Source organism: Lissotriton helveticus, chromosome 7, assembly GCF_964261635.1.
Source record: "Lissotriton helveticus chromosome 7, aLisHel1.1, whole genome shotgun sequence".
Taxonomy (NCBI): domain Eukaryota; kingdom Metazoa; phylum Chordata; class Amphibia; order Caudata; family Salamandridae; genus Lissotriton; species Lissotriton helveticus.
In genome coordinates this window covers 1,016,664,049-1,016,690,863 of record NC_136068.1, presented here as the reverse complement: position 1 = coordinate 1,016,690,863, position 26,815 = coordinate 1,016,664,049, and the positions used below count along the sequence as shown (strand labels likewise).

Sequence of the window (26,815 nt, the reverse complement as noted above, 5' to 3'; positions counted from 1 at the left end):
CAGAGGCAGACTTTGATAGTTAGGCAAGAAAATACCTACTTTCTAAAAGTGGTATTTTCGAACACAGAATGTTAAAACCAACTTCACTAAAAGATGCATTTTATCATTCTGAGTTCAGGCATACTAAATTCGTTTTTACACCATGTTCCCTAGGTCAGTTAGGATTATAAGTGTGATAATCAAACTGCCCATTCTGACCTATGGGAGCAGGTAGCCTTGCAATAATGAAAAACGAAAATGGTTGTAATTCACTATCAGGACATGCCACACACATCAGGGCATGTCCTACCTTTTACCTACAATGCACCCTGCCCTTGGGCCTAACTTGGGGGTGTCTAATATGTAGAAAAGTGGGGGTTTGGAACTGGCAATTGAATGCACTTTGCAAGTCAACATGGCAGTATCAGACTGCACACAAGCTCTGCAATGGCAGGCCTGAGACACTCTTTACAAGCTGTTCTGGTGGGTGGCACAATCAGTGCTGCAAGCCCACCAGCAGCATTGGATTTAGAAGCCCTGGGTACACCACTGTACTAGGGTCTGACACGTAAACCAAACAAGCCAAGCATGGAGTCACTAAACAATACATCAATTTACCATAGGGAGTACTTGCACTGTGGCACTGAATAGCAGTGGCACAGTGCCCAAAAGCATCTAAAAACAGCAAAAACATAAGAGGCAACAGCAAAAAATGGAAGTGAGACGCAGGCCAATGGTGCCAGGTCTAACAGTGGCCAATTAAGTCCATGAGACCATCTTCATGTCTCAGCGTTGTGACATGAATAACTCCTGTAAATACTTGCTCTTTAAGCATCGCTAGTAAATACCCAACTAAGGTGTGAGCATCGTCTCCTTCATATTACTTAACATCAGGCCGACAGCAATGTCCGATCCAAGCAGGAGATACCATTCACACACGTCGACTCGAGAGTCTCTTGAGTCGGTGTGTGTGGATTGTAACTCTCGCTTGGATCGGACATTGCTTTTGGCCCGCTGTTAAGTAATATGAAGGAGACAATGCTTATACAGTTGCTATTGGTGATACTCACACGTTAGTTCGGTATTTACTATTGATGCTTAAGGAGCAAGTATTTACAGGAGTGATTCGTGTCACAACGCAGAGTCCTGAAGATGGTCTCAGGGACCTAATTGGCCACTGAGGACCGAAACGTCGACACCACAATGTCATTAATTGTTGATTATATCCTTCCAATGTTTAAATAATTGGGATTGTCATTGATTGTAACACTTGTTGTGTTAAAGGGAGTGACTGCGCTTCAACTTATCTCTTGAGACAAGCAACTAAAAAAGATGTTTGGATTATGTGGAGGGGCCAGTGTTGTTACTAAAGGAATGTAAATACTTCTTGTATATAACATTGACGAAAATATGTTTAACTCACATTATACATTAATGAAGTAAGGTAAATTGAACTGTTGTTCATATTTTGAGTAATTGATTATTTGGATTCACACTGTGTCCCTATATTGAACATGGAAATAAGTTCTGGTGAAAATAATTCCTCAAGGAATATTGTTTTCGATGACTAAGATCTTCAAATTTAGCGCTCCGTTCATAGGGTGTAGGTGAATGCTTGATTGCAGGTTTGTGAAGACAGTGGAACTATCCTGAGAGTAGGTGGGACAAAAAGCCATTTGGAATCATGTAAGAGACTCTACAATTCAGGGTACCACTAGATGGATAACTCCAGAACCCAGACATTGGTTTAGAGTATATTGGTTTTGTATAAATGAATTTGAGTGTACGAGGTTCCACATTAGTGCAACTCAGTGGTCGTGTAGTATCATTAATGTTTTCTTTCATGTTGTCCTCTCTCCCAAACGTGAAACTGAACTTCTATATCCAGAGGTTAGAGTGTGGATTTGTGTACTCTGCGAGATGGTTGTACATACTCCAGGTTGAAAATAAATGTTAATTGAATGCCAAATTTAGAAGTATCCCATAGCTTGCAAGCTAGGGAAGATTATTATGTTTCTCTTATTTAGCTGTCTGTATGAATACTCTTTGCAGCACTCAGGGACTTTTTAGCAACCGGTATTCTGATGTTCTCTGCTGAAGAGTTAAATAAGCAAATAGAAACTGTAACTTCCTTTGGAACCCTGCATATCAACCACACAAATATCAATCCAATATATCGACTTGCACACTATCCCCAAACGAACCATACATAGGAGAGTACATATTTAGTATTGCAAGTCCACATCTAATTCTTAACAATATTGTGCAAGTCGATATCTGTGACTCAAAATCGATGAAGGCCTATATTTTGAAGTCAATATTTCTAGTACCACTCTTTTTCTGGTGAGACAGTTTAATGCTTTGATGTCATTCGGGAAAGAATGCCTCCAGGACGTCAAAAAAGATTCTGTCTTGGCATAAGATAAGACCTGCTTTTCGTAAGGCTAGAAATGCTTTGAGGGGGACTCTAAGAAATTCTGTAAAATAGTGGGTTATGGCACCTATGTATAGAAGCCAAAACACCAAGTGGAAGTTGAATGGTACATTATCCAGTGTTGCTGGTAAAATTTATAGAGTGGGGGTGCTGGCTAATTATGTCACCTCAATAAAGTCATGGCGGACATGTGTCAGTCTTTCAAAACTCAACAAATGCTACCAGAAAGTAAATATTCAAAGGGACCCTTTATTATTCATTCCTCAACTAAACGCTTTTAAGTTTTGTGGGGTGCTGCAGCACCTCCCGCAACCCTAGTGTCAGCATCACTGACAATGCCCCCCAAGTAGTATGGAAAGTCGAAGCATTACTGAAGGATTGGATGAATGTTCTACTCTCCCTGAACAGCCGACGAATCCCCCATATTACAGGAAGGAAGAGGTGGTTAACTAGTTCACAGAGATACATAAAGAATGGTGTGGTCCGACTGAATACATAAAAAGCTGAATGCCAAATGCATTTTTTAATGAAAATCCATCGAGTGGCCCATAAATCGGAAACAAATATTGCAGCTGTGTGTCTCAAACTTAATATTCCCAGTTCTTGCAGGAGTAGCGTTACAGTGTCTCTACAAAAAAGCAAAATGAAAAAATATGTTGTGGTTGTATAAGCCAATAAACCTCATCAATTTGGAAACTAAAACGTTTACTGGAATGAGTGATTGGATGACGTCGTTTTATAAAGCACAACAGCTGCTCCAGTAGGAGCACTAAATGCGGATGTAATCAACCAGGAAGGTTAGTCATACTGTTTAAGAGAGAGACAAGGGCGCGTTCACAGATCTTTAAAGCAAAGAGTTTTTAGCTGAGCTTTAAACATGGGCTTTGTCGATATATTCCTAGGGGTAACAAGATATAATATCGAAGTAAAAATATAGAATGGACAAAATATCAAATGGACATAATATAGTTGTTAAAAATATCGAATTGAAGGTAAGTAATATCGATTGTCAAAATATCGAAGTTTAAAATATCGAAGTATATTATATAGGCATTAAAATATATTGAATTTTTAATAATATCGAATTTTTTAAAGTGTTTTGTATGTTAGTATATGTGTGAAAAGTGTATATTATTTTTGTAATGTATGTTTAATTTTTTTTAAGTAATGAATTTTATGTTATTTAATTTTTGCGTAATTTAATTCTGTAGCGGGTTGTGGGTTTATAGGGGAATAGGGTGGGAAGTAATTTAAATATATTAAATTAAATATAAATTTTTAAAAATTATTAATTATTTTTAATTTAATTTTGCTTTTTAGTTCTGTGGCGGGTTGTGGGTTTATAGGGGAATAGGGTGGGAAGTAATTTAATTGTAATTAATTAAATATTTGTATTTATTTATTGGTATTTATTTTGAATTTATTGTTAATTTCTTTTTTAATTGGTAATTAATTTTTATTAACTGGTAATTAATTTTTATTAATTGATTAATTGATAATTATGTTAATTGTATTCATTTGTTTTCGGTAGCGGGTTGTGGATTTATAGGGGAATAGGGTGGGAAGTAATTTAATTGTAATTACGTAAATATGTTTTATTTATTTATTGGTATTGATTTTTTATTTATTGTTAATACATTTTTAATTGGTAATTAATTTTTATTAATTGTTAATTCGTTGTTATAAATTAATTCTTTGATATTTATGATAATTGTTTTAATTTATTTTCTGTAGGAGGTTGTGGGTTTATGGGGGAATAGGGTGGGAAGTAATATAATTGTAATTAATTGCATATTAAAAATACTTTTTGTGTGTTGATAATTAATTTACTGTTAATTACTTATTAAGTGGGATTAATTTGTATTAATAATTAGTTTTTGTTATTGAAAATTAATTAGTTGTTAATTAATTATGAGTAGGTAATTGATTTTTAATTACTAATATTTATTTGTATTTCTAAATAATTAATTATTACATAATATTAAATTAGTAATTAATTTTAATTACTGTTTTATTGGTATTGATATTTAATTTATTTTTATTATTATAATAAATCATTACTTTCCCTACTGTTTAACTCACTGGAGTGGGAATAGTAAGTTTTACCCCTACGCTATCCAACGTTTTCCCTACTGTTGCATTCACTGGAGTGGGAATAGTAATTTTTACCCCTATGCTACCCAACGCTTTCCCTACTGTTGCACTTTCTGGAGTGGGAATAGTAATTTTTACCCTCCCGCTATCCAACGATTTCCCTTCTGTTGCACTCACTGGAGTGGGAATAGTAAATTTTACCCCTGCGCTATCCAACGCTTTCCCTACTGTTGCACTCATTGGAGTGGGAATAGTAATTTTTACCCTCCCCCCTATCCAACGCTTTCCCTACTGTTGCGCTCACTGGAGTGGGAATAGTAATTCTTACCCTCCCCCTATCCAACGCTTTCCCTACTGTTGCACTCTCTGGAGTGGTAATAGTAATTCTTACCCTCCCCCTATCCAACACTTTCCCTACTGTTTCACTCTCTGGAGTGGGAATAGTAATTTTTACCTCTACGCTATACAATGTTTTCTCTACTGTTGCACTCTTTCGAGTGGGAATAGTAATTCTTGCCCTCCCCCTATCCAACGCTTTCCCTACTGTTGCATTCACTGGAGTGGGAATAGTACTTTTTACCCTCCCGCTATCCAACGTTTTCCCTACTGTTGCACTCCCTGGAGTGCGAATAGTAATTTTTACCCCTACGCTATCCAACGTTTTCTCTACTGTTGCACTCTCTGGAGTGGGAATAGTAATTTTTACCCCCACGCTATCCAACGCGTTCCCTACTGTTGCACTCACTGGAATGGGAATAGTAATTTTTACCCTCCCGCTATCCAACGCTTTACCTACTGTTGCACTCACTGGAGGGGGAATAGTTATTTTTACCCCTACGCTATCCAACGCTTTCCCTACTGTTACACTCACTAGAGTTGTAATAGTAAAGTTTACTCTCCCGCTATCGTATGGTAAAAATATTGTATATTTTTTATTAATATTACGTTAATATATATATGTTTATTTATTTATTAATTTTAAGGTTATTTAAGTATTTTAAGTATGTTTAAGTTAATTATATTTATTATTTCATTAATTTTCAATTAATTTTAAGACATAAAAAAATTCGATATTTTGACTGACTATATTTTTTACAACTATATTTTTGATTCGATATTATTGTACTTACCTGTTTGTAGATAGGAATTCGATATTTTTGCATTCTATATTTTTTCGTCGATAGTTTGGTAGATCTATATTTTGGTATTCTATATTATGTCAGTGATCCATTCCTAGGATAATTCGGAAGCGAGTTCCATACTTTAGGTGCCAGACATGAGAAGGCACTGTCTCCAGCTCTGGATTTGTGTATTCTGGGGACGACTAAGAGATTTTGGTGGGCCGACCGTAAGGTTTTGTGAGGCTGTTATCTTTTCACCTTGTTCTGGATGTAGCTTGATCCTGTCAAATTCACAGCTCTAGAAGTGAATAAGAGTGCTTTAAATGTAAGTCTTTCACTGATAGGAAGCCAGTGAAGAGTTTTCAGTCCCTTCGAATTGACATATTTTAGGATATTCAGCACCTGGACATGCCTTAGTGGGGCCCCAAGGAGCAGAACATTTGCATAGTCCAGCCTGGATCTTATTAGGCGTGAGTGATGCATTTGTGAGTTTAGCTGGTAAAAATGTAAAGATCTTTCTGAGCGGTTTCAGTAATGTAAAGCATGTTCCAATCGTGGCGGTGACTTGTGGTTTAAAGGACAGTGAGGTGTCTATTTTGATGGCCAGGTTTTTGGCCATGGTGGTTGGGGCTGGGGGAACACCAAGCTCAGTCGGCCAAATTCTTTCTATGTCCAGTGGAGAGGAGGTTCTAAAAACTAAGATCTCTGACTTATCTGTGTTCAGGCAGCGGCAGTTCTTGAAAATCCAATCTGTCAAAAGGCAGCCTTGAAAATTGGCTATAGCAGAATTGTCTAAGTTGCTAAAGGCTAACATTAATTGTGTGCCATCTGTGTATGACACAAAATTGAAGTCCCAGGCTTGTGCCACCCCTGCGAGTGGGGCCATATTGATATCAAATAAAGTGGGGCTAAGGGCTGAGCCCGGAGCTATCCCACGCTCTATTTCTTAAAATTCTGAAGTATTGGAGGGTAAATAAATGGCTTGCTGTCTGCCCATAAGAAAGGACTTTAGCCAATTAGAGATAGTGCCTGTTATGCCTATTTCTTCCAGTCACCACAACTGGTCGAGCAGAACAAATATGTTTTTTTTTCCTGAGTCAAGCTTAATTTTAATGAAGCCCGTAACTTCAAGGAGTGCTGATTCTGTTCTACAGTCTGCTTGAAAGCCGGACTGGGAGGGATGTAGACAGCTATTCTTGACTATAAATGTTGTGATCTTTCATTTACCCAAGCATCTAACAAATTATGTTATTATGGAAGTAGGGAGATGGGCCTATATTTGCTTGGGTTTAGTGGATCTAAGTTTACCTTTTTCAGTAGAGGGAGCACCATTGCTTTTTCCATTGTGTGGGTACAGTTCCGGTTTCTAAGTAAAGATTAAGCAAGTCATTGATTTGGGGATTAGGACCACTTATTGCCCTTCATTATGTGTGGTGGACAGACGTCTAGTGGGGAGCCAGATCTAGATTGCATAATAGTCCTTTCTGAGGCCTCGAGACTTCCTGTGTTTGGATGTCCCTAGATTTTGTTAGGGATCTGGAGGGATCAGAATTCCGACTATCTTTGAATTGTGAATACATTTTAAACACTTTGTTGTGGAAAAAGCAGGAGAGACTATCAACAAATATTTGTACAGTAGACATGTATTGTTTTACGTGATTTCGGATTCAGGAAGGAGTCTACGATTTTAATTACGGTCGTCTGAACATTCTTGCCTCCTCAATTTGTTTGGCTTTTCTGATGTTTCTCCTAAAATGTTTCAAAGCATATTTATAGCTGGGTTTATCCTCCTCTGAAAAATTACATTGACAGTTCCTCTCAAGTTTTGTGCACTTGCATTTTTCCTTCCTTAGTTCTGCAGAGAACCACAAAGCTGAGGACGAAACTCTTTCCCTATTAGTAGCTTGTAGAGGTGCAATTATGTTAAAATGTGATTTTAGGTCACACTCAAAATTCGTGATGGATGTGTCTAGATCACTGGAGTGGTCAACCTTGAATGAGGACATGTTGTGTTCAGTACTGTGTTTGAGACTACATGCCAGGGACTATACTGTGGTGCTTCATTTGTTTTAAAAGTCTGTAGGACGGGAGATTAAAGTAAAAAGGGATAAAATAATTATCTGGCCATGCTAAAGGAGATGTTTCATCCATAACAAGTGAGGACAGGTTGGAAAAGATTACAACATTCTTCAAGATAGATTCATGCTGGATGGAGGTGATGCATGAAAAGAGGATACAAAGTTTGCCTTATCTGTCCAAGGGAGATTTGGCATAGGAATTGTCTCCATTGACCAGGCATGTTTCTACCAATTTCTGATCAATAAATAAGCAACTAGAAAGAGGCTCCATCCCTACACTACCTTCTCGTACATTTTCATAGGCTTTTAACTTGTTTCAAAGAGAACAAATACGGAGAAAGTTGAGGATGGCTAGCAGGGATCCCAATCTTTTCCCCATGATTTCGGGATCCTATCACTGCTCCACAGTGCATGTTCATCATTTCAAAGCAGGCCCCACCGACATGGAGATTCCAAACTGATACAAGGATAAAGTAAAAGTTGTAGCAGCAGTTTTTCTATTTTCTGTTGATTACCTTCTTCAAATCCTGAGAGAAGTGGCACAGGACAGCCTAAAAAATAAGATGTAAATACCGCTGCTGCTGCCTGTCGAATAATCTGCATTGTATTTTGGAAAAAGTTGATAACACCCTCCTATTGGTTCTGATTCAGGACAACTTGCAATAATTATAAAGAAGGAGAAATCCATAACCATGTTTGGTATCCACAATCAAAATAAGATGCAAGCAAGAAGGTACACGTAGAAGGGTTCCCTTAAAAAACCATGCACTTTTAATATTTGAGGATCAGCAACTCTTCTCTGAAAGGCTCGACATAGCACACCTCCAGCGTGGCAAACATCTTGAGATTTGCAATGCCACACAAAGAAGGAATGTTAATACAACTTAAAAACCTCTTTGAAGTAAAACTGGCTCCTTATTTGTCCACGGGGCAGAATTCTGAGAACTGAACGAGTCCACCACAACTGTAGAAACACCATAAAGGAAGCACTCCCCCTCATCTTCTCCCTGATGAGCGAAAGATCGCAGTGCATTATGCGTTGAAGAGAAGTGCATCCAGAGGTGAACGGTTAATTCACATCTGCAGGCATGAAATGGCCTGAAATGGCCACTTGTGAGTCACCACACCCGCTCTCCCAGGAGCCTGCAATGACTTTCATACTTACAAGGTGGTCCCTTCTCAAGTACGTGAGTGTGAGAATGGGAAACAACTTCCCAAGGATAGACCAGGTATCTTTCCCGGAAAAGTACCCACCAGGAAAATGAAAAAGAAATGCGCCTACACCCACCCTGGACACTATCAGAGAAATAACATGATATCACCCCTCCCTTTTCTGTTTTGTTCTTACATAGGTATTTTCTCTTTCAGAGGTAGGTTAAGACTCTCCTTCTCCCCTCTAGTCCTCTCTCCCCAATTTTCGAGGAAGCGTCATGTCGCATAATGCAAACAATGTTTCGCTTCTTTTCTTTTTTAAGGATGTTTTCTCTCCCTTCTCGCTCCCACTTTATAACACCTTGTTCATGTGTATAAAATGTGTTGGCCGCATAACTGTTCCTTTTAACCTTTGCATACAAAAACCAAGTGTCTAAATACAAAATAAAATCTGATTCTGAGTGTTTAAATTCAATTAAATGACCTTTGAGAGTTCCTTTTTATCCCCAACAGGAAGGGAGAGAATATAGTTAAAAATGAATTTCCTGTCATGAATAGGTGAGGAAATCTTTATCACCATTGCAGTTTTTCTAAGATGGCCACCTTCAACAAAACTCCCCTGCCATTTGGAATCATCTAAAACGAGGGATTTAGGATTGGGTGAATATTTGTTTAGGATTTAGCCACCATGCTTTGTTGCAGGATGGCTGGACGTCCATCCAGAGAGTCATGGCCAAGAGATTCCCAATCTATGTATCAGGAGTGAGGAGCTGTAAGTCCGTTTTAGGGGGTCCAGACTGTCCTGGCATCTGCAAGCAGACCCGGTTACTCCTAGGAACTCTGGTGGAATGGAAAACTAGTCATAACTTGAGATCCCTCTTGGAATGGCAGCAATGGCTTCTAAGTGCTTTTAACTGCAAACTACTTGGGTCCTGGCGCAGTCTTGGTGTAGACTGCATTCTTTACATCAACAAGTTAGGGGGGTCTTGTTGGTCATCTGAGGAGCTTGAGATCCACTGCACAAAAGAAAGTAGTACGTCTAAAACAGATTAAAAAAATTGAAAGTAGCTTTGCTTTCATGAGACCCTTCTGTAAAGAAATATGTCAAGTTCCACCCACGCTAAATATAAAACTGTACAACTACTTTTGTGTCTAATTAGTTCTAGGAATAGAGGTACACAGGAGTATGCAACTTTAAGCATGGTTGAATTTTGCTTACACAACTTCGAGATCTACGTGCCTCTGGCGGCTCTTTCTCTGAGGAGCTATTGCCTTCATCGACCCCTACAGGTTGTGCTACTGATCAACAGTACATGTTCATTATGGCAAAGCAGGCCACCGTCACGGAGATTCCAAACTGTTACAGGGATAAAGTAAGGGTGCCTTGTAGCACCAGTTGTTTTCAATTTTATGTTGGTCACCTACTCCAAATCCTTAGAGAAGTTAGATTACATTAAAGAAACTCGAACCCACACGGAAGCATCTCCTACATAGGAGATATCATGTGGTACATGAAAGCAAATCCTACATAGGAGATATCATGTGGTACATGAAAGCAAATCCTACATAGGAGATATCATGTGGTACATGAAAGCATATCCTACATAGGAGATATCATGTGGTACATGAAAGCATATCCTACATAGGAGATATCCTGTGGTACCTGAAAGCGTATCCTGTATAGGCGATACCATGTGGTACATGGAATGGAGGCCTATTACTGAAGAACAGCATGATAATCTGACAAGATGCCAGCCTACATTCTGATCAAACACATCCTTGTAATCTTGATATTGTTGAGGTAATTGACCTTCAACTTACCCTACATGATTTGTTCATACAGTTTACATCATCAATTCAATCCCATGATCAACAGTTCCTTCGGTCGCAACGTAGTGTACTTGACTATAAACAAAATATAGTTGTGTTCACTATGTCTCCCTTTTACTCATAATGTTCAGATTATTAACAAAATAAGCACACAATGTCCTGTTGTCTTTTTTCTCCTTTTTATACCTCAAGGACCGCTAATTCCCTCCTATTTTCATTAGTCAAGATATCTCTTTCCATAGTCTTTGCGGCCGAATTTCCAACTCGTCTATTATCCAGCAGTTTAACTTGGACACTTTTCTTTCTTTTTTCCTCTTTGTCTTTCCACTAGTCAGTAACCTAATTATAAAATTACATCTACTAATGCTTGGCATATATTCAGTTTAAGTGCCATTTGAGCTGGATGCCACTGGATCGTCTTTTAACCTTCGGTAGAATGTGACTACTCACTGAGCTTCGGGCCTATACACTTCCAGTACTAGCCTATTCTAGTTTGTTACATAAATGAACATATCGCAGTCTGCCTGTTACAAATGGGGTTAAACTCAATATTTGCGTCCTCTTACAAGAGTAGAATAGATCCCACTGCTGGCAAAGGCCAACCCTCCGAAGAAGGGAGGAAGGTGTCAACTGCCAAAAGAAATGAATGGGATGGAACTACGGCTCTAGCAGATAAAGGGATCCCACTGCTGCCCTAATTGAATATGCCATGCTGCATCTCTCCGGATTTAAGATATTAGAAATACGACTATTTTTTGATTATTTGGAAGTGCAATAGGTTTATATAAAAAGCGCAAATTATATTTTGTACAAAATATGTAATATTATTGTGGGCTTTTAAAGTGCTGTTCTGTAGCACTCAATAATTTGGCCTTTGGACTAAAAAAAGGCAAAGTGATGTATACCCGTCTTTTTCTGAGATGGCACTAGGTATTTAAAACAAACTACACAACATCTCTACATTCATTTTTTTTATGGATGACTTTGAAAAATTAAAATTAACTTTTTAACTATTGCCCACTAGCTTCTTCATATGTCTCCTACTCCTTTCCCTTGTAAATGTTTGTGTGTTTATTGTGTATTAATATTTTAACCTATGTACTTTTTATTATGCTTGTATGATTTGTATGTGCAAATCGAATAAAAGCTTATGAACTTGACTTTGAAAACCAAGATAAGACGTTTTTAGCGTGATCTGTGCTTGATAGATATCTGGCTTCATGACAGTGTAAAATGGTGGTTAGTAGGCAAGATATATTGAAGCATGTAGGTGCAGCAATAATGAGAACTTTATTGAGGGGTGAGAATGTATACTGTGGGAGGCCATCTAATACAGTAGTTCCTAACGTTTTGACTTCTGTGGTCCCCACTTAATCATTACTGGAAGCCTCATTGAATCATTATAGGAATCAGGGGACCCCCACAGAGTTCACTGGAAGCTTGGGACTCTGTATAAGCATTTTTGATGATCTGAAACGCAATGCATAACAAATACAGGAACAAACATGCATCAAACAAATACAAAACCGTTGGACAATTTTATTTAATTCACAAAAACAACAAAATCAGTATTTTTATTTTAATGGGAAAGTTGGAGCCTTTTCTAAATTCAGCAGAGTGCTCGCACCACCCATACTACAGTCTGTTTGCTGCACTTGCACTATTCCTACAAATATTCTAAGGATACTAATTCCATTTTAGCCTGCAATTTCAAATTCCTTCACATTTATAGAATGCTCTAACATGTTTTAACTTCACATTTTGCTTCATTATGTATATACACTTTGTTATTCTGTTACCATTTAATTTTCGACGCAGGAAAGGAACCCACTGAGTAGGGTTCTTGGATCCCCAGGGGTCCCTGGACCACTGGTTAAGAACTACAGTTCTAGAATGTTGTTAAAATAGTCCAATGTGCTAAGCGTATATCTATGATTTAATAGTTGAGGAGGCGCTAACATAATATTCTGATATTGTGAAGCTATTGTTTACTGGCAGCGACTGAGGACGTAATGATGTATTGTTACTACGTATCGGGATAAATGGAGACCTCCAAGGTTCCTGGGCAAGAATTAAGGTAATTGAGAAGCAAGGAGAATGATGACAAGTCTGGAGATGGGTTTGGAGCCAATAAGGTTAGCAAGTAGATTATTTAAGTTTTTCCTTAATTGAGTAAAAATGGGCAGAGTGCACTCTAGTGTCAGATAACATACAGATAGGACAATATTTTTGTTTACAGCAGAGTAGAAGAAAATCTGTGTGTTTTGACAGCATAATGATGACTTGAGAAACCAAAGGTGGTAATGGGTTACCCACGTCATAAAAGTGGAAGTGGAGAGGGACAAAAAAGATGCTCTTAACAGAGCCTTGGAGAACCGGGAAACAAAGGAAGAGTGCGCAGCCAAATAAGGAGAAAAACACTCCTTGGCAATGAATGATGTGCAGAAGATATTTGTACGAAAGATTTAGTGATAGACTCTATGAAACGCAGTGAATAAGTCTGAAAGCATAAGGATGGAGGATTATGATATGCTGAGGTTGTAAACTAGAGACATGGGGAGGGATGTCCATGGAGCAAAATTTCTGAAACTATTTTCTCGCTAGTTGAGTTGATTGAATAATAATGGACAGGGTGTGAGTTGCTCTAACATCAGCCAATCTAAGGTTTTAGAAAACATATATATACGTAGATGCAGGAGAGAGATCTGGCATTTGCTTTTTTAGTGGCAGAAAACCCACTGCACTTTTTAAATCATTGGTGCAAGAGCCAGAGAGAAGAGAGTGATTACAGTGGGAGGAGAGACAAAATGGGACTCTGGAAGAGCCAAAGGTTTTATTTGGTTTGGGATGAAGAAGTCGCATAGGGCACACAACAGATTAGATGTTTTTAACAACAGAACTAGTTGACTGGGATATGCTAGAATTAAAGTGTCATGGTTGTATGAATGGGTAGAAGAGGATGTTGGCATGAAAGTTGGTGGGGTGTGCAATAAGTTGCATATTTTGAGCAAAACGCAAGACCCAAATTCAGAAGCGTTAAGGTTGGAGAGGATTGGGTTGATGTGAGGAGGCTTATGTACAGTTGTGATCATGCCGGAACATTTCAGAGGTTGCAGAATTTACATTCCACTTATTCTGTGATCGCATATTGTTGATCAATTAATGTGAGGTTTGGGTAGATTATATGGTGGTTGTAAGGGGGCATCCACTGAGGAAAGTTCTTAGAAGGTGGTGAGAGTGGCTGCAATTTCTGGAACACAACTTCTGCCATTCCTTCCAAAAATGGAGGAGGCATCAATGCACATCTTTCCAGGGATTGGGTGCATAGCACAAAATGTCTGTTTTTGAGTCCTTTCCTTATACTGTCTCCAGGTTTTCAGATAGATGATGTTGAAATTTAGTGTTCATTTAAAAAAACCTCTATTTTCATTTTTGACAACCATACAAAATACAATGGCATATGGGTCATAAACGTTGCACGTACAGAGCACATTAAAGGAGTTCCAATTTCATGTCTACTTAATACACACTCAGGGTTGCAGCACAATATATCTATGACAATTGAAGCAAAGCTACGCACACTCCATGGCCCTGCACATCCACAGCTCGTCTTACCAGGCGAGGGGTACTGGATACAGTTTTCCACTATAGCCACTCTGGGGCATGGGCAGGGCTGACATCACATACTGCCCCCCGGCTCCAGGCTAGTCCACATATCCTCCACAAACCCTGAGCAGCACAGGAGTCTGTACTACCCGATCCGAAGACACCTCACCCATCGCCACATCACCCTCCCCAGTATTGTCGGTTTCAGTATTCTCTGTCCAAGCCAGGAATGTCTGAAAAGTCCTTCGGGCGGCTTTGGACCAGCATAAGGTCATGATATGCTTCAGACTGGGTGTTACACTATGCCATGTCCATATGGCATTCCTGCAATGTCTGCAGCGGTCACTCCGCCTATCGTATTGCTATTTTATGCTTCGCAAGCAGTAGTCCCAATGCCACCAGAAGTCATACAAACTTCGGCCTGTCCCTGTCGTAGTCCCACAGCACCAAAAGTGGAGATGGCTCAATGCAATCACCGTTATTTCCCAAAACTCTCCCAGTAATGTATCCCAAAGGTGCTGTATCCCTGGGCAGAACCATGCCACATGAGCAAAGCCTCCCCCTTTTTCTCCACCGCGAAAGCAGCACGAATTGTCCCTCAACCCATAGCAGAATAGGCAGGCTTGAGTGTAATATACTCTGTTAAGATATTTAAAATGTATTAGCTGATGTCGGCTATTCATGGATATCGTTTTGACAACAGAGCAGCAATAGGTCCACTGTTTATTATTGATAATTAAACCTAACTCCTCTTGCCAATCCAATCTAACTTTAGTGACTACCGGCCACCGCACGTCTTGGGAGCCGGATACAGTTTTGCAATGGTGCGCTTGGGGGTCCCTATCTGCAGCAAATATGTCAGGAATGGTAACGATATTTTCCTCCAAACTATCACCTACTACAACACGCATCCTGTGTTGCACCTTATAGTAATGAAACATAGCTATCAAGGTGTGAATGTCCTTCTGTGCACACACTTGCTCCCAGCTGCGCAATATTCCTTCTTGAAAGAAGTCGCTCATGTGTCTCAGATGCAACCCTTGCAGTACTCCCTCCACCCCTCTCTCCTGCCCCAATGGAAACCACATGCACCACTCCATCATCAACAGTGTTCAATAAAGGAGAGGCTTAGACTGGGGCTTGGCAAGCCTCTTCCCCAAGTACGCCATGGTATTTACCAAGTAAAAGGTGTGGTGTTGTAGTGTTGTGTTGGATTATCAGACAGCTTTCTAAGAAGCAAAAGTGGGGAGGCAGCATCTCCCTCAAGCCACAAATGAGGAAGGTCACCTCGCCGTGCAGCCAGTAATGGGCAAACATATACTGCACAGCTCTGTAATAAGCCTCCAAATCTGGGGACTTTAGTCCTCCCATAGGGGAGAGTTAACGTGTCTCAACTCATGCGCGGTTGATTCCCAGCCCAGGCCAACCACACTAAAAGTGTCCGCTAGTTACGGAATACCGCACTTGAGAGAAGGATCAGGATATTTGGAAAGAGGAACAAGAAACGGGGCAACACCACCATCTTCATTATAACAATGCCCCCGATGAGCGACAGAGGTAGTCTGATCCTTCATTCAGCAGCCTCCATAAGCCATTGAATGGCCCTGACATAATTGTCCAGCAACACCTCTGACAAGTCGGTGTAGACCTGTATAGCTAAGTATCGCACTGAGTCCACAGGTCAGCCACTGCAATCGGTACTCCAGCTGCACTGGCGCAGTGGCCATGGTGAGTGAGAATATCAGGGATTTGTCCCAATTAATATGCAAGCTGGAATGCCCACCAAATAGCACAGCCTCACAGAGAATGGGCAATAAATTATGCTCTGGATTTCGCACATAAAGAAGTGTATCATCTGCATGGGAAGAGCTAATCAGATTGTAATGTGGGAACTGGATCCCCTGATGTGGGTGGTACTCATGCAGTTTGCAGGCCAGTGGCTCAACTAACAGGACATACAATAGTGGTGACAAAGGAAATGCCCTGCCTTGTGTCCCTTGCGATATCAATTACATCCGTGACTATGCCTTTAACACCGATATGGGCAGTCGACCTCATATAGAGCACTGAAAAAGACGTCTCCCACCCAGATTTGCTGTAACACCACCAGCCTGAATCACCACTCAACTGAATCAAATGCTTTTTCAGCGTCCAAAGAGATCGCGTAGTGTTGATCTTTGACCTCCCAAATTTACAAGCATGGTTGGCAAGATGTTAGAAAATAAGATCACTACAGTTCCGAGCATCCACCCCCTGCAGGAAGTGATATAGCTAGTTTCCTACTAAAACAATCCTTAAAAGGAGAGAGGGAGAGGAGTTGGCACTCGACCTCGGACCTGGGGATCTGGGTTCGAGTCTCGGTAACGATGCCAAAAAACCTCCTGTGATTCTGGGCAAATCACTTAATCTCCCCGTGCCTAAAATGAATGTGTGTCTTCATGTAACGTAACTGGTAATATGTAAAGCGCTCTGATACCTGATTCGGTTCGGGTCTAGTTCGCGCTATATAAAACTCTGCAAAAAAAAAAAAAGAAGCCGCCAAGAAGACTACATACTCTGTCATCCCCCATCCGCATCATTGCATATCCCAGCATGCACCTCTTCAGGAAGTGACATCACAGACCATCTTTAAAAGAAAAAGCCAGGCAAGTGGACTTCATTCACTATCATCCATCTTCACTGAAATTGACATTGTTGCATTTCCCAGCATCCACTTCTACAGAAATTGACATTGCTCCTTTTCCAAGCACCCACCTCTTCAGGAAGTGATATCACTAGTTTCCTACCAAACCATATTTTAAAGAAGAAGCCAGACAAGTGGTCTTCATACTTCATCATCCACCTGAAGAACCGGTTAAACCCACTTACTGGGTCTCGGCGGCGGGAGAACTGCCCAAGTCTTCCATACCTTCCATACTTAGTAAAAGGAGAAACAGGAGCCTTCGTCTGCAGGAGGAACACAGATTTATTCAATAGCCCGGGCTATGGAACAGAGTCCCAAGCTAGTCAGAGACAAGACAGAGGAGGCTGCTGCTTCACTCTGCAGCTTACAAACCTTTTATACTTTTTCATCCCAGTCTTTTGGCTGTTAGTTCATTGTTTAATCAGGGCAGTGTTTGCAGTTGATAACCAGGTCCAGACGATGTTTGTAGATGGTGACCTGGTCAAGGCTTGGTACACAAATCATTGTTCACTCGGCTTTGATCAAGGCTCAGTCTTTCAGGTCATTGTTCAACTGCCCTGATCAAAGCCTGGTCTTTCAAGTCATTGTTTAATCACCCTGATCAAGGGCCAGCAATCAGACCATTGTTCAGATAACCTGATCTCAGTGTCAAGGATGTTTACAAGGCTGGGAGCAGGAGATGGACAATAACTCATTTACTCAGGGTGTGAGTGTCTTGTGGCTTTCAGTTGAACTGCAAAGAACAGGGGGGTTGGGTGTGCGACAGTTCCTGGGCAGAAATGCAGGCTGCAAGATGGTTATTGTCGTATCAGTTAGAATTTCCTCAGGCATCAGCAGAAATGACCAGGTGGGTCGTGTGGAAGTATTTGACACTGGATGGCAATGAAAAAGCAATGGAGTCCCGCTACAAATGATGCCGATCAGAAGAACACTTTTCCTCACACCTCTAAAGGAAGTGACATCACTGGTTTTCCTAGCATCCACCTCTTCAGGATATGACATCACTTCAAGCCTTCTCCCTGCTTCAATGAACTCCCCATGGTGTCCCACTGCTTGTGTGTCCCCAGTGAAGGACAAACAAAGAGAAGGGAATAACCTCTTTGGTTCTGGCCAAGATGCCCTTGAGCCAGAAACCCTGTTCCACTATGTAAAAGTCCCCTCCAACCCCGATATCCAACACCTTAAACTCTACTTTCTCAATCCTCAACCAGGCCTGTATGTCCAGTCCCTAAATAAAACTTAAACCGACCCACAGAATTCATGTTTGCCAACAACAACAAGGAAGATGTAGTACAAACCTGGCTCAATCACATGAACCTTGAAAGCATAGAAGCCCACCTTTCAACCAAATTCAACACACTTGGATTTGCCATAGACACCAACTTCACACTCTCAAGGTACACATTGCCAGGAAAACAAAAATTGCCTGCTAACAGCTTTCACCTCTTGTGAAAGTGAAACTGTTTCACCCAGAAAGCGACTTCAGAACTGCTGTTCAAGGCCTTGTACTCTTGCACCTGGTTGGTGGAAACACCCTTCTCCATAACCCCTCAATTCCCCAGTTTCTCCGTTAAGAGCATCCTATACGCTGCAGTATCTCTCATCCAGCCCCTGAAGAAATATGATCACTTCACCCCCATCCAGAAAGAAATCCACTGGCTTCCTCCACACCGACATCAAAACCAGCTGCATCATTTACAAAGTCATCAGGACCTGCACTCACTATCTGTCTGGCTGAAAGGTCTCTTTCTGGTTCTCAGCAGACCCACAACATGGACTCCATCACAGGAGACAAAGACGTGTAAGGGGAAAAACACAAGGCAACAGGCCTTGTCCATTTATTTACCCAGGGTTTTTGAAGACACACCTCTTTGTAGAATACTACTTTATGATGCACTTTCATCCTTGCCTTTGGCACAGTACATTACTCCTTTTCCCCAAATTTGCACTATGGAAATGCTACATACATACATACATATATAAATACATAGTTATTTTTGCTGGTGTTGAAGGCTTCAGCAAATATAAAGTAGTTTCAAAGTTAACATAAATTGGCAATGGAAGCCGCCATTGCAATACGTGAACAAGGGGTGGGCCTTTGGTAGTGAAAGTGTGAAGTCATTCAACGTGGCAGCCCTGCTATCAATGTAGGACAGTATGAGAAGTTAAACAATGATGCAGACTTGTTTAGGGAGTAAAGGTTTGGAATTAAGTTGTTTGTGTCTTCTTGGTCCTGTGGACCTTTGTCAATGGTCTGTTCAATATAGCTTACCACAGGAAACACACTTTATATGTGTTTGTGAACCCTCAAGGTTTGTGTCAGATAGTCACGATTGTTTAGCTTTTGGCCGGGGTGCCTCTTTTTTTACTGATTCTAATTTGAAGACAACCGGAATTGGTTGAGAGTGAAACAAATTCTTAGCAAATATTATGTGCAGAAACACCCTGGTTTGTAATTGATACAACGCACAATCAGCCACATGCATCGAGCTAAAAACCGGTCGCAAACGGGCAGATTCTCAGAATCTGCCCCTTTGCGACCGGTATTTTTGCATTTGGGATGCATCATCCCAAATGCAAAAATCGCAATTTAAGGAATCTATAAATTGAGATTTCTTAAATTGCGATTGCATTTAAGGAATCCCAAATTGAGATTCCTTAAATGCAAGGCATCAAAGTCAAGAAATTAGCGATTTTGCTAATAGGAGTCGCAAATTACCATGGAGTTGAACTTCATGGTAATTTGCAATAACTTTGAAAAATGCACTTTTGTGCAATTTTCAAAGTTTCGTGTTGCGCACACACATGCCCTTAGGGCATGTGTGTGCGCAACATATGTGCACAGATCAATTTCAGGGGTGCAACAGGGTGTCATTTTGACACCCTGGCACCCTTGAAATTGCATTTTCAATTTGCGATTCTCTAATTGAGATTCGCAAATTGAGAATGTCTTCCCATTGAGAATGTCTTCCCTCAGGGCCCTTAGGAATGAATGGGGAGGTATTCCTTAATTGCGACTCGCAAATTGCGAGTCGCAATTAAAGAATGTTTAGAAATCGCTATTTTTTAAGCGATTTCTACATGCATAAGGTTTTGTGATTCCTTAATTGCGATTCCTTAAAAATCGCAATTAAGGAATTGCAAAAGCCAACAATGATGAATGTGCCTGTATCTTCAGTAGTTAGGAGATGATTTAGTTTAAGTAATATTTCTTATTGACAGTTAACTTAAACCTTATCCACTAATCCACAATAAAAACAGTAACTTTTTTTAAGTGCTCAGACAATTTTTTACATCGTCATTTCTCTTCATAATCCCCTCTGCAAGACGTCCGGGTATGTCGCCCAAATACACTCGAAAAATGACACTCCACTGCATTCTCTATAATCTACTCTCCAACTGGCCCAGGTGTAGAATTATTATCTTCACCAGTTTCACAAACTCACTCAATAAACGCCCATCAGGGCAGCTAAAACATAAAAGAATGGTGTCCATGCACGACTGGAGGCCGAGCAGACTTACAGGCGGTATCAGCCATTTTGAAGTCAATGGAGAAAGTTGGAGAGCAACAGATAAGATGTGCCAACCATTCGTAACTATAGTCGCAGAAACTGGAACTGTCTTCTTGCTGTTTATTTATAAGTCATATTTGCAGAAATTCACCTAGGTCAAAGAGCCCAACATGGAAACAGAAGGGCATATTACCAAGCAATAGCGATATTTATCGCTATTGCTTGGTTAGAGACAAAATTTTACCGCTGAGCTGCGGCGATTTTTACCGCAGATAAACCTTGGTATTACCAAGGTTTATCGCAAATGCGATAAAAAACGGCCGCAATGCATGAATATCGCTGAAAAGTCAGCGATATTCATGCATTACCGCGCTAATGCTCTTAGCCATGTTATCCACCTCCCATTGGATAACATGGCTAAGAACTGCTCAGGGCAGGTGTTAGCTTTTGCGCTTAGCGCGAATATCTCCAAAATTTGGTAATAGGAGATAGCGATGTTAGCGACTGTTTCCAGTCGCTAACATCTTGGCACGCCCACTTTGTATGTCATTAGTGATAAATATCACTGACATGCAAAGTGGGGCCCAAGATGGTCGCTATCTCCTACTAGCTGTCGCTAACTGGTGTTAGCGACAGCTAGGTAATAGGGAGATAATTTTATCTCTGCTTTCTTGGCTTTTAAAGCCAAAAAAGCGGAGATAAACCCCCTTGATAATATGCCCCAGAGTTATTACAGTTTTAACTCCAGTGATAGGGCCAGATGTTGAAAAGCCTCGGGTTGTATGGAGTCATAATTAGATACACAGAGACTGCTGAGAGATCTGAGGGGCAGATCATTTGCAGTACATATTATAGCACTCTGTTTTCTTTTTATTCTTTAAAGCACGAACAAGGTAGACCATGCTCCCAAACCGTCTGTATTTTATCTGTTTGTTGTTCTGTGTCACAGTGTTGCCTTTTCTTAAAAAGAGGACTCAAATTCTCGCATTAAAACCTATTTCATTTCCCTCGTTAATATGCTTCAGTCTGAACCCATGTTCAAGGATTGCCGTGTTCTGGACTAAAGGTTGCTTTTGCAGCTGGAATACCGATCGGATTTGGCCCTGGCTCATAGATCGTGGAAGTCGAGCACTGAGCTAACTAAATTGGTTTTTGTTTCATTCAGCCAGCTGGAATGTTGTCATAGGAAGTCTTTCAGCCCATAGGATAAAGTTGGCAGGAACTTTGCTTTTATAACTTGAATCAGTTACTTCATTGAAAACCTACCTGATCCCAGTACATTTTATAAAATGCAACTGTTGGTTCCTCAATCTTATTTTCCAGTGCATCATGGTGTGCCTTGGTTGAACCACTTGCCTGAAGCAAATTCCAGGGAACCAAGGTGTGCCTTGGTTGAAACATTTGCCTGAATTATGACCCCAAGATCTTCAAGGCATTTAAAAAAAATCTCCAGCGTTTCCATACATAAGTAGAGCTTGTGTGGTTTGCTATAGCTGCTATATTTGTTTTGTCATGGTCGAACACCAGCCTTTTCATTCAACAGTACTCCCCCAAAGCAAGTATTTTGGAGGACACCCCTAAATTTGGTCCAGCACAACTCTATAATCTTGCATTATATACGATGGTTGACTACCCAGCTTTAGCTGGCAAGATCCCTGTTTTTTAATACAGTTCTAATATCTGCATCAGGACACATTCTTGTTTTAATCCCTTGATGGGTTTTTTGTCAGTTAAGGTGTTGTGATCTTCAAGTTTGACCGGAATCCAGTTTTTTGTGTACAGGGCCATGATGGCTCTTAGGGTTAGCAGCTGAACTGGTAGTTTTATATAATTATTAAAGAGAATGGGCGCACGGGTTGAGCCTCGTGGAACCCTGCAGTGATATAGAGCAAGGGTCATCTGGAGTTCTGCCTGTGGATGAGTTGGTTCCGAGAACAAAGAGGAGAACCAATGGAAAACAGACTGTGTGATGGGTACGCATCAGTAGAGGATAGAGAGGCGAGTCTCATGTTTAACAGTATGAAAAGCTGCTCGGTTCAGCAGCATAAGGAAGCAGGAGCCTCCTCTGTTGGTGAAGTGAAGTGTGTCATTCACTACCTGGGGCACAACCTTTATTGGTATGAAAGTAGGAGTTTGGTGTAGGCAAAGTTAGACTGAAGTTGAAGAGCGTTTGGATGATAGTCCCTCATAGTATTGTGAACTTGGCCTCAATTGTGTTGTTCTGCCTATTCTGGTATCTTTCTTGCCCACTGGGCGAGGTTCTCCGTGTGTTCTGTGGATTGCTTACTGCAAGGGTTGAGCTCTACTGGCAAATTTGTCATGCTGGTTGGCCACTCTGTTAAGATGGCCTATTGGCATTTTAATTAACTAGGATGTATTTCTCCATTGCAACAAACCAGTCACCTTATTCACAGGAAAGTATGCTGAGCATAGACTCGTCAGTTTTCCCTGTCCAGAACTGCCATGTCTCATCAGCAATTTTACCATCATAGTATTGCAATATTACTTTGGTAATTCATGAGGGGAGAATTCTCCAATGGAAATTACTTGTATGAATCAAATTACCTCATGATTACTTTTTCGCGGGATTATAGGTTCCATACTTTTTATCAGTCCCATTCAAAATGTTCCCTCTAATGGTTCTTGCCAGCATCTATGTGTGTTATCCTGTTTACCCCCATGTGTTATGATGGACATCCATGTATGGGTATTATTTTAAAGCCTACCTCACTTTTGAAGTTCTCACACTCTATGCAAAATTCTGTGATCTTAGTAATTGATCTTAATTCCTTTCTTATAGGTGAGAAGGGAGGATTTGGACAACTGGAAATATGTGGAACTTTACCTGGTGGCTGATTATGCTGAGGTAAGAATGATATTCCCAACCATCAATAACTATCATGTGCTAGCAGTACGGCACTCTGAACATTACATCGTTGTTGCCAGAAGCACAAGAAGTAAACAGCTCTCTTTTAAAGTCTCTCAGCTGCCTTAGCCGTGGCAAAAGGGTCTATTTTAGAATACTGGCCAAAGAATAGATTTGCAATCACACACCCTTAGCAGCGATTCTTGCTCCACAATTCCACTTATTTCACACTGTCCGCAACTCCAGAGCCCCCTTTAATATTTACTAAATCTAACATAGAGTGTAGGGTTTATACATTTTGGTGGTAGATTCTCTGTCATATCATGTCTCCACCCCACATCAATGGTCGAGTCTTAGAGAAAAGAAAGACTGGGGCAAAGTCAGTCATCTTCACAGTTGAAGCATTGCAAAAGTACATTTCCCAGCATCATTCCGCATAGGAGTGTACTCATTTTAGGTAACCACAACTCACAATCCATTATAAAAAGAACACATATTTCCTTTAAGAATATATCCAGAAGTCTTCAAATAAAAGGGTGAAAGTATTTTACAAGGTGTGTGGAATTATTGTGAAATAGACCCTGAACCCATTTTTGAGTGCGTGCAAATTGCGCAGGAATATCTGCCATCTGCTATCCTGTATTCTACAGTGCCTTTCACTACTGCATGGTGCCACTGTAGTCATTATATATCTCCATCTGGCTTCAGTATGGTGAAAATGCAATTTATCTTGGACTCCTGGTTATGCTGCCTCTAGTCTAGTATGTGTCCTACACTCTAAAGACAGAGTCCTGATAACACTTAGAAAGGGTGACTGTAGTCCCAGTACTGCATTTGCTTACAAACTACAAGTGCAGAAATACATTGGTTTAATCTCCTGCCCGATCCAAACTTCCATTCTTGGGGAACTAGTGTTTCTAAGCCCCAGCGTTTTTCACTAACTCCTCTGGCCAATCCGTAAGATGCTCTTAGAGGGGCCTGCTCTATCATGAGCTGGACTTGTTGGCCAGTTGAATTCGTACAAACAACATAAAGGTGACAGAAGGGATGCTTGAATTCATCTCAGCCACTAGCGATTGCTCAGGACCATTTTTCCAGATCATTGTTTTTCGCCCACTGCGCCATTCTAGACAGAGACCTGCCTTTGCTCATCCGTCTCAGTCCTGCTCCAGTAGGAACAGGGCAGCCCAAACTATCAAGCAAAGTTCCCTCCAGATGTGACTACAAGCAACCTCAGACCTGTTTCGACCTGATTTAAGTCTCAGTGAGGTATAACTTGAGCCCAGCGAGCACGAGACCCGGGTCTGGGCATACCCGCTGTACTTAGGGTGTCTACTACAATAAAACATCAAGTTGATAGAAGAAAAAGCCAGAACTTACGGGCAAGCTTTGCCGCACCACGTCAATTTTCCACTAACCTCATTTCATTATGTTCTTTGCTTTTTATCTGTTTTTGTTATGGTTTGTCAAACATATGCAACTTTTGGGGGGGAGGGGAAGTGGTGCGCATGTTAGGTGCCCGAAAGAGATAAACTAATTGTTGAGCCACTAAAAGTGGAGTCACAAACACATCAAGGGGGGCACATTCTAGACCCGATATTTACTAATTGCACTGAAATTGAAATAGGAACGCCATGGCCAATTCCATGGTCTGATCATTATTTAGTCCCTTTTTCCTTACCCTCTCAGAGAATGAAGACACAACATCATAGACAACCAATCACTACTAGAAAGTGGGCTAAATGTAACTCCACCTCTTTCTCACAAACTCTTGAGAAACAGAAGCCAATGTTGGACCCTGACATTAACAAAGCTAATGACCAGATAGAGGCCTGGATTACTGATGCTCTAGATGAAGTTGCACCCTGGAGCACAAGAATACCAAAAAGACCTAAAACAACTGCCCCTTGGTACAATGAGGAACTAAGAAAGGCTAGGAAAACATCAAAAAAAGCAGAACGAATCTGGAGGAAAGATTACTGTAATAAATCCAAGGAAGAATATAAAAAGGAACTGAAAGCCTATCACTCATTGATTAAGAAAACCAGGTGTGAATTCTACACACATAAAATAGACACAGCCAACAATTCACATAAAGAAATGTTCATCATCCTAAAATCCCTTCAAATTCAAAAAGAAAAGATAGCCGATATCCCAGATACCAAAGGTAGCTGCAACGATATAGCTGAATTCTTTTCAAACAAAGTAATAAAAATATACGAGACCTTTCCAGAAGATGCACGGCTAGAGACTGCCATGCACGCTGGCAAAACGACAACCTCAGTTAAAGTAACTCTGGAGAGCTTTACAATACCAGAAAGCACGGAACTACAAGCCATAATAAAAGGAATAAAATCAGGTTTGCCCAGAGACCCGGCGCGACCTGAGAAAATGATGAAGGGGATGGAAACAATCCTACCTTACATTAAGGATCTCATTCTGCGCTCCTTCCAGACAGGTATAGTCCCTATGAAATGGAAGCAAGCCATTGTTACACCACTTAAGAAAAAACCCACTCTAGATTTCACCAGACTAGACAATCTGCGCCCAATCTCACTTCTCCCATTCGTGGCTAAAATTGCAGAAAAAATCATTAATAAACAGCTCGTTGCCACATCAACATGAACAACCTATTACACCCCTCACAATCAGAATGCCACACTCAACAGAATCAGCACTATTAATGGCGACAGAGCCTCTGTGGAAACATGTGGATGAGGGACAAACAGCCGCGCTGAGCCTATTGGACCTCAGCGCGGCATTTGACACCGTCTCACATTCACTACTACTTCAGAGATTAGAGACCTGCGGCATTAGGAGTACAGCTCTGAAGTGGCTGACTTCGTTCCTAGAGGAACGGAGCTTCCAAGTAGCCCAAAGAACACAACTGTCTGATAGCTACCCTCTGCCTCAAGGAGCACCACAGGGATCAATCTTAAGCCCCACACTCTTTAATCTGTATGTGGGACCATTGGCAGACTGTGTAGAGAAACACGAGGTGTCAATAGTATCTTATGCTGACGACACACAACTAATTGTAAAGCTATCCCAAAACACTGACCAGGCAGTGACTCGCTTTATGAATTGTCTTAAAGAAGTGGCTGACTGGATGTCAAACCATTGCCTCCGGTTAAATGGTAACAAAACGGAGGTATTAGTGGTAGGGAAGACACCCACCATTTGGTTATCTGCTTGGTGGCCAGAAGTACTGGGCCAAGTCCCCCTCCCCAAACCTGAGGTGAAAAACCTTGGAATTTGGTTAGACCACGAACTATCCTTCGATAATCAAATCCAGAAGGTAACGGGGAAATGCTATGGTGCCATTAAAACCCTTAGGAAAGTTATAGATCTACTTGCAGCCAAAACCAGAAAGACCATAGTCCCTGCAGTCATCACCTCACAACTGGACTATGGGAATGTATTGTACCTAGGGGCCTAAAAAAAAAAGGCCTAGCCAAAC

The 26,815-nt window shown here is 40.8% G+C and overlaps 1 protein-coding gene across 1 annotated transcript in view; it reads left to right on the top strand.

Moving 5' to 3' along the window:
* The window catches only part of ADAM19 (ADAM metallopeptidase domain 19), a 353,591-nt gene that overhangs the window by 138,942 nt on the left and 187,834 nt on the right, over positions 1-26,815 (top strand). Inside the window, exon 7 of the mRNA XM_078653717.1 lies at positions 23,290-23,355. Within this exon, the coding sequence (XP_078509843.1) occupies positions 23,290-23,355 (66 nt within the window). The remainder of the gene's footprint in view (positions 1-23,289; positions 23,356-26,815) is intronic.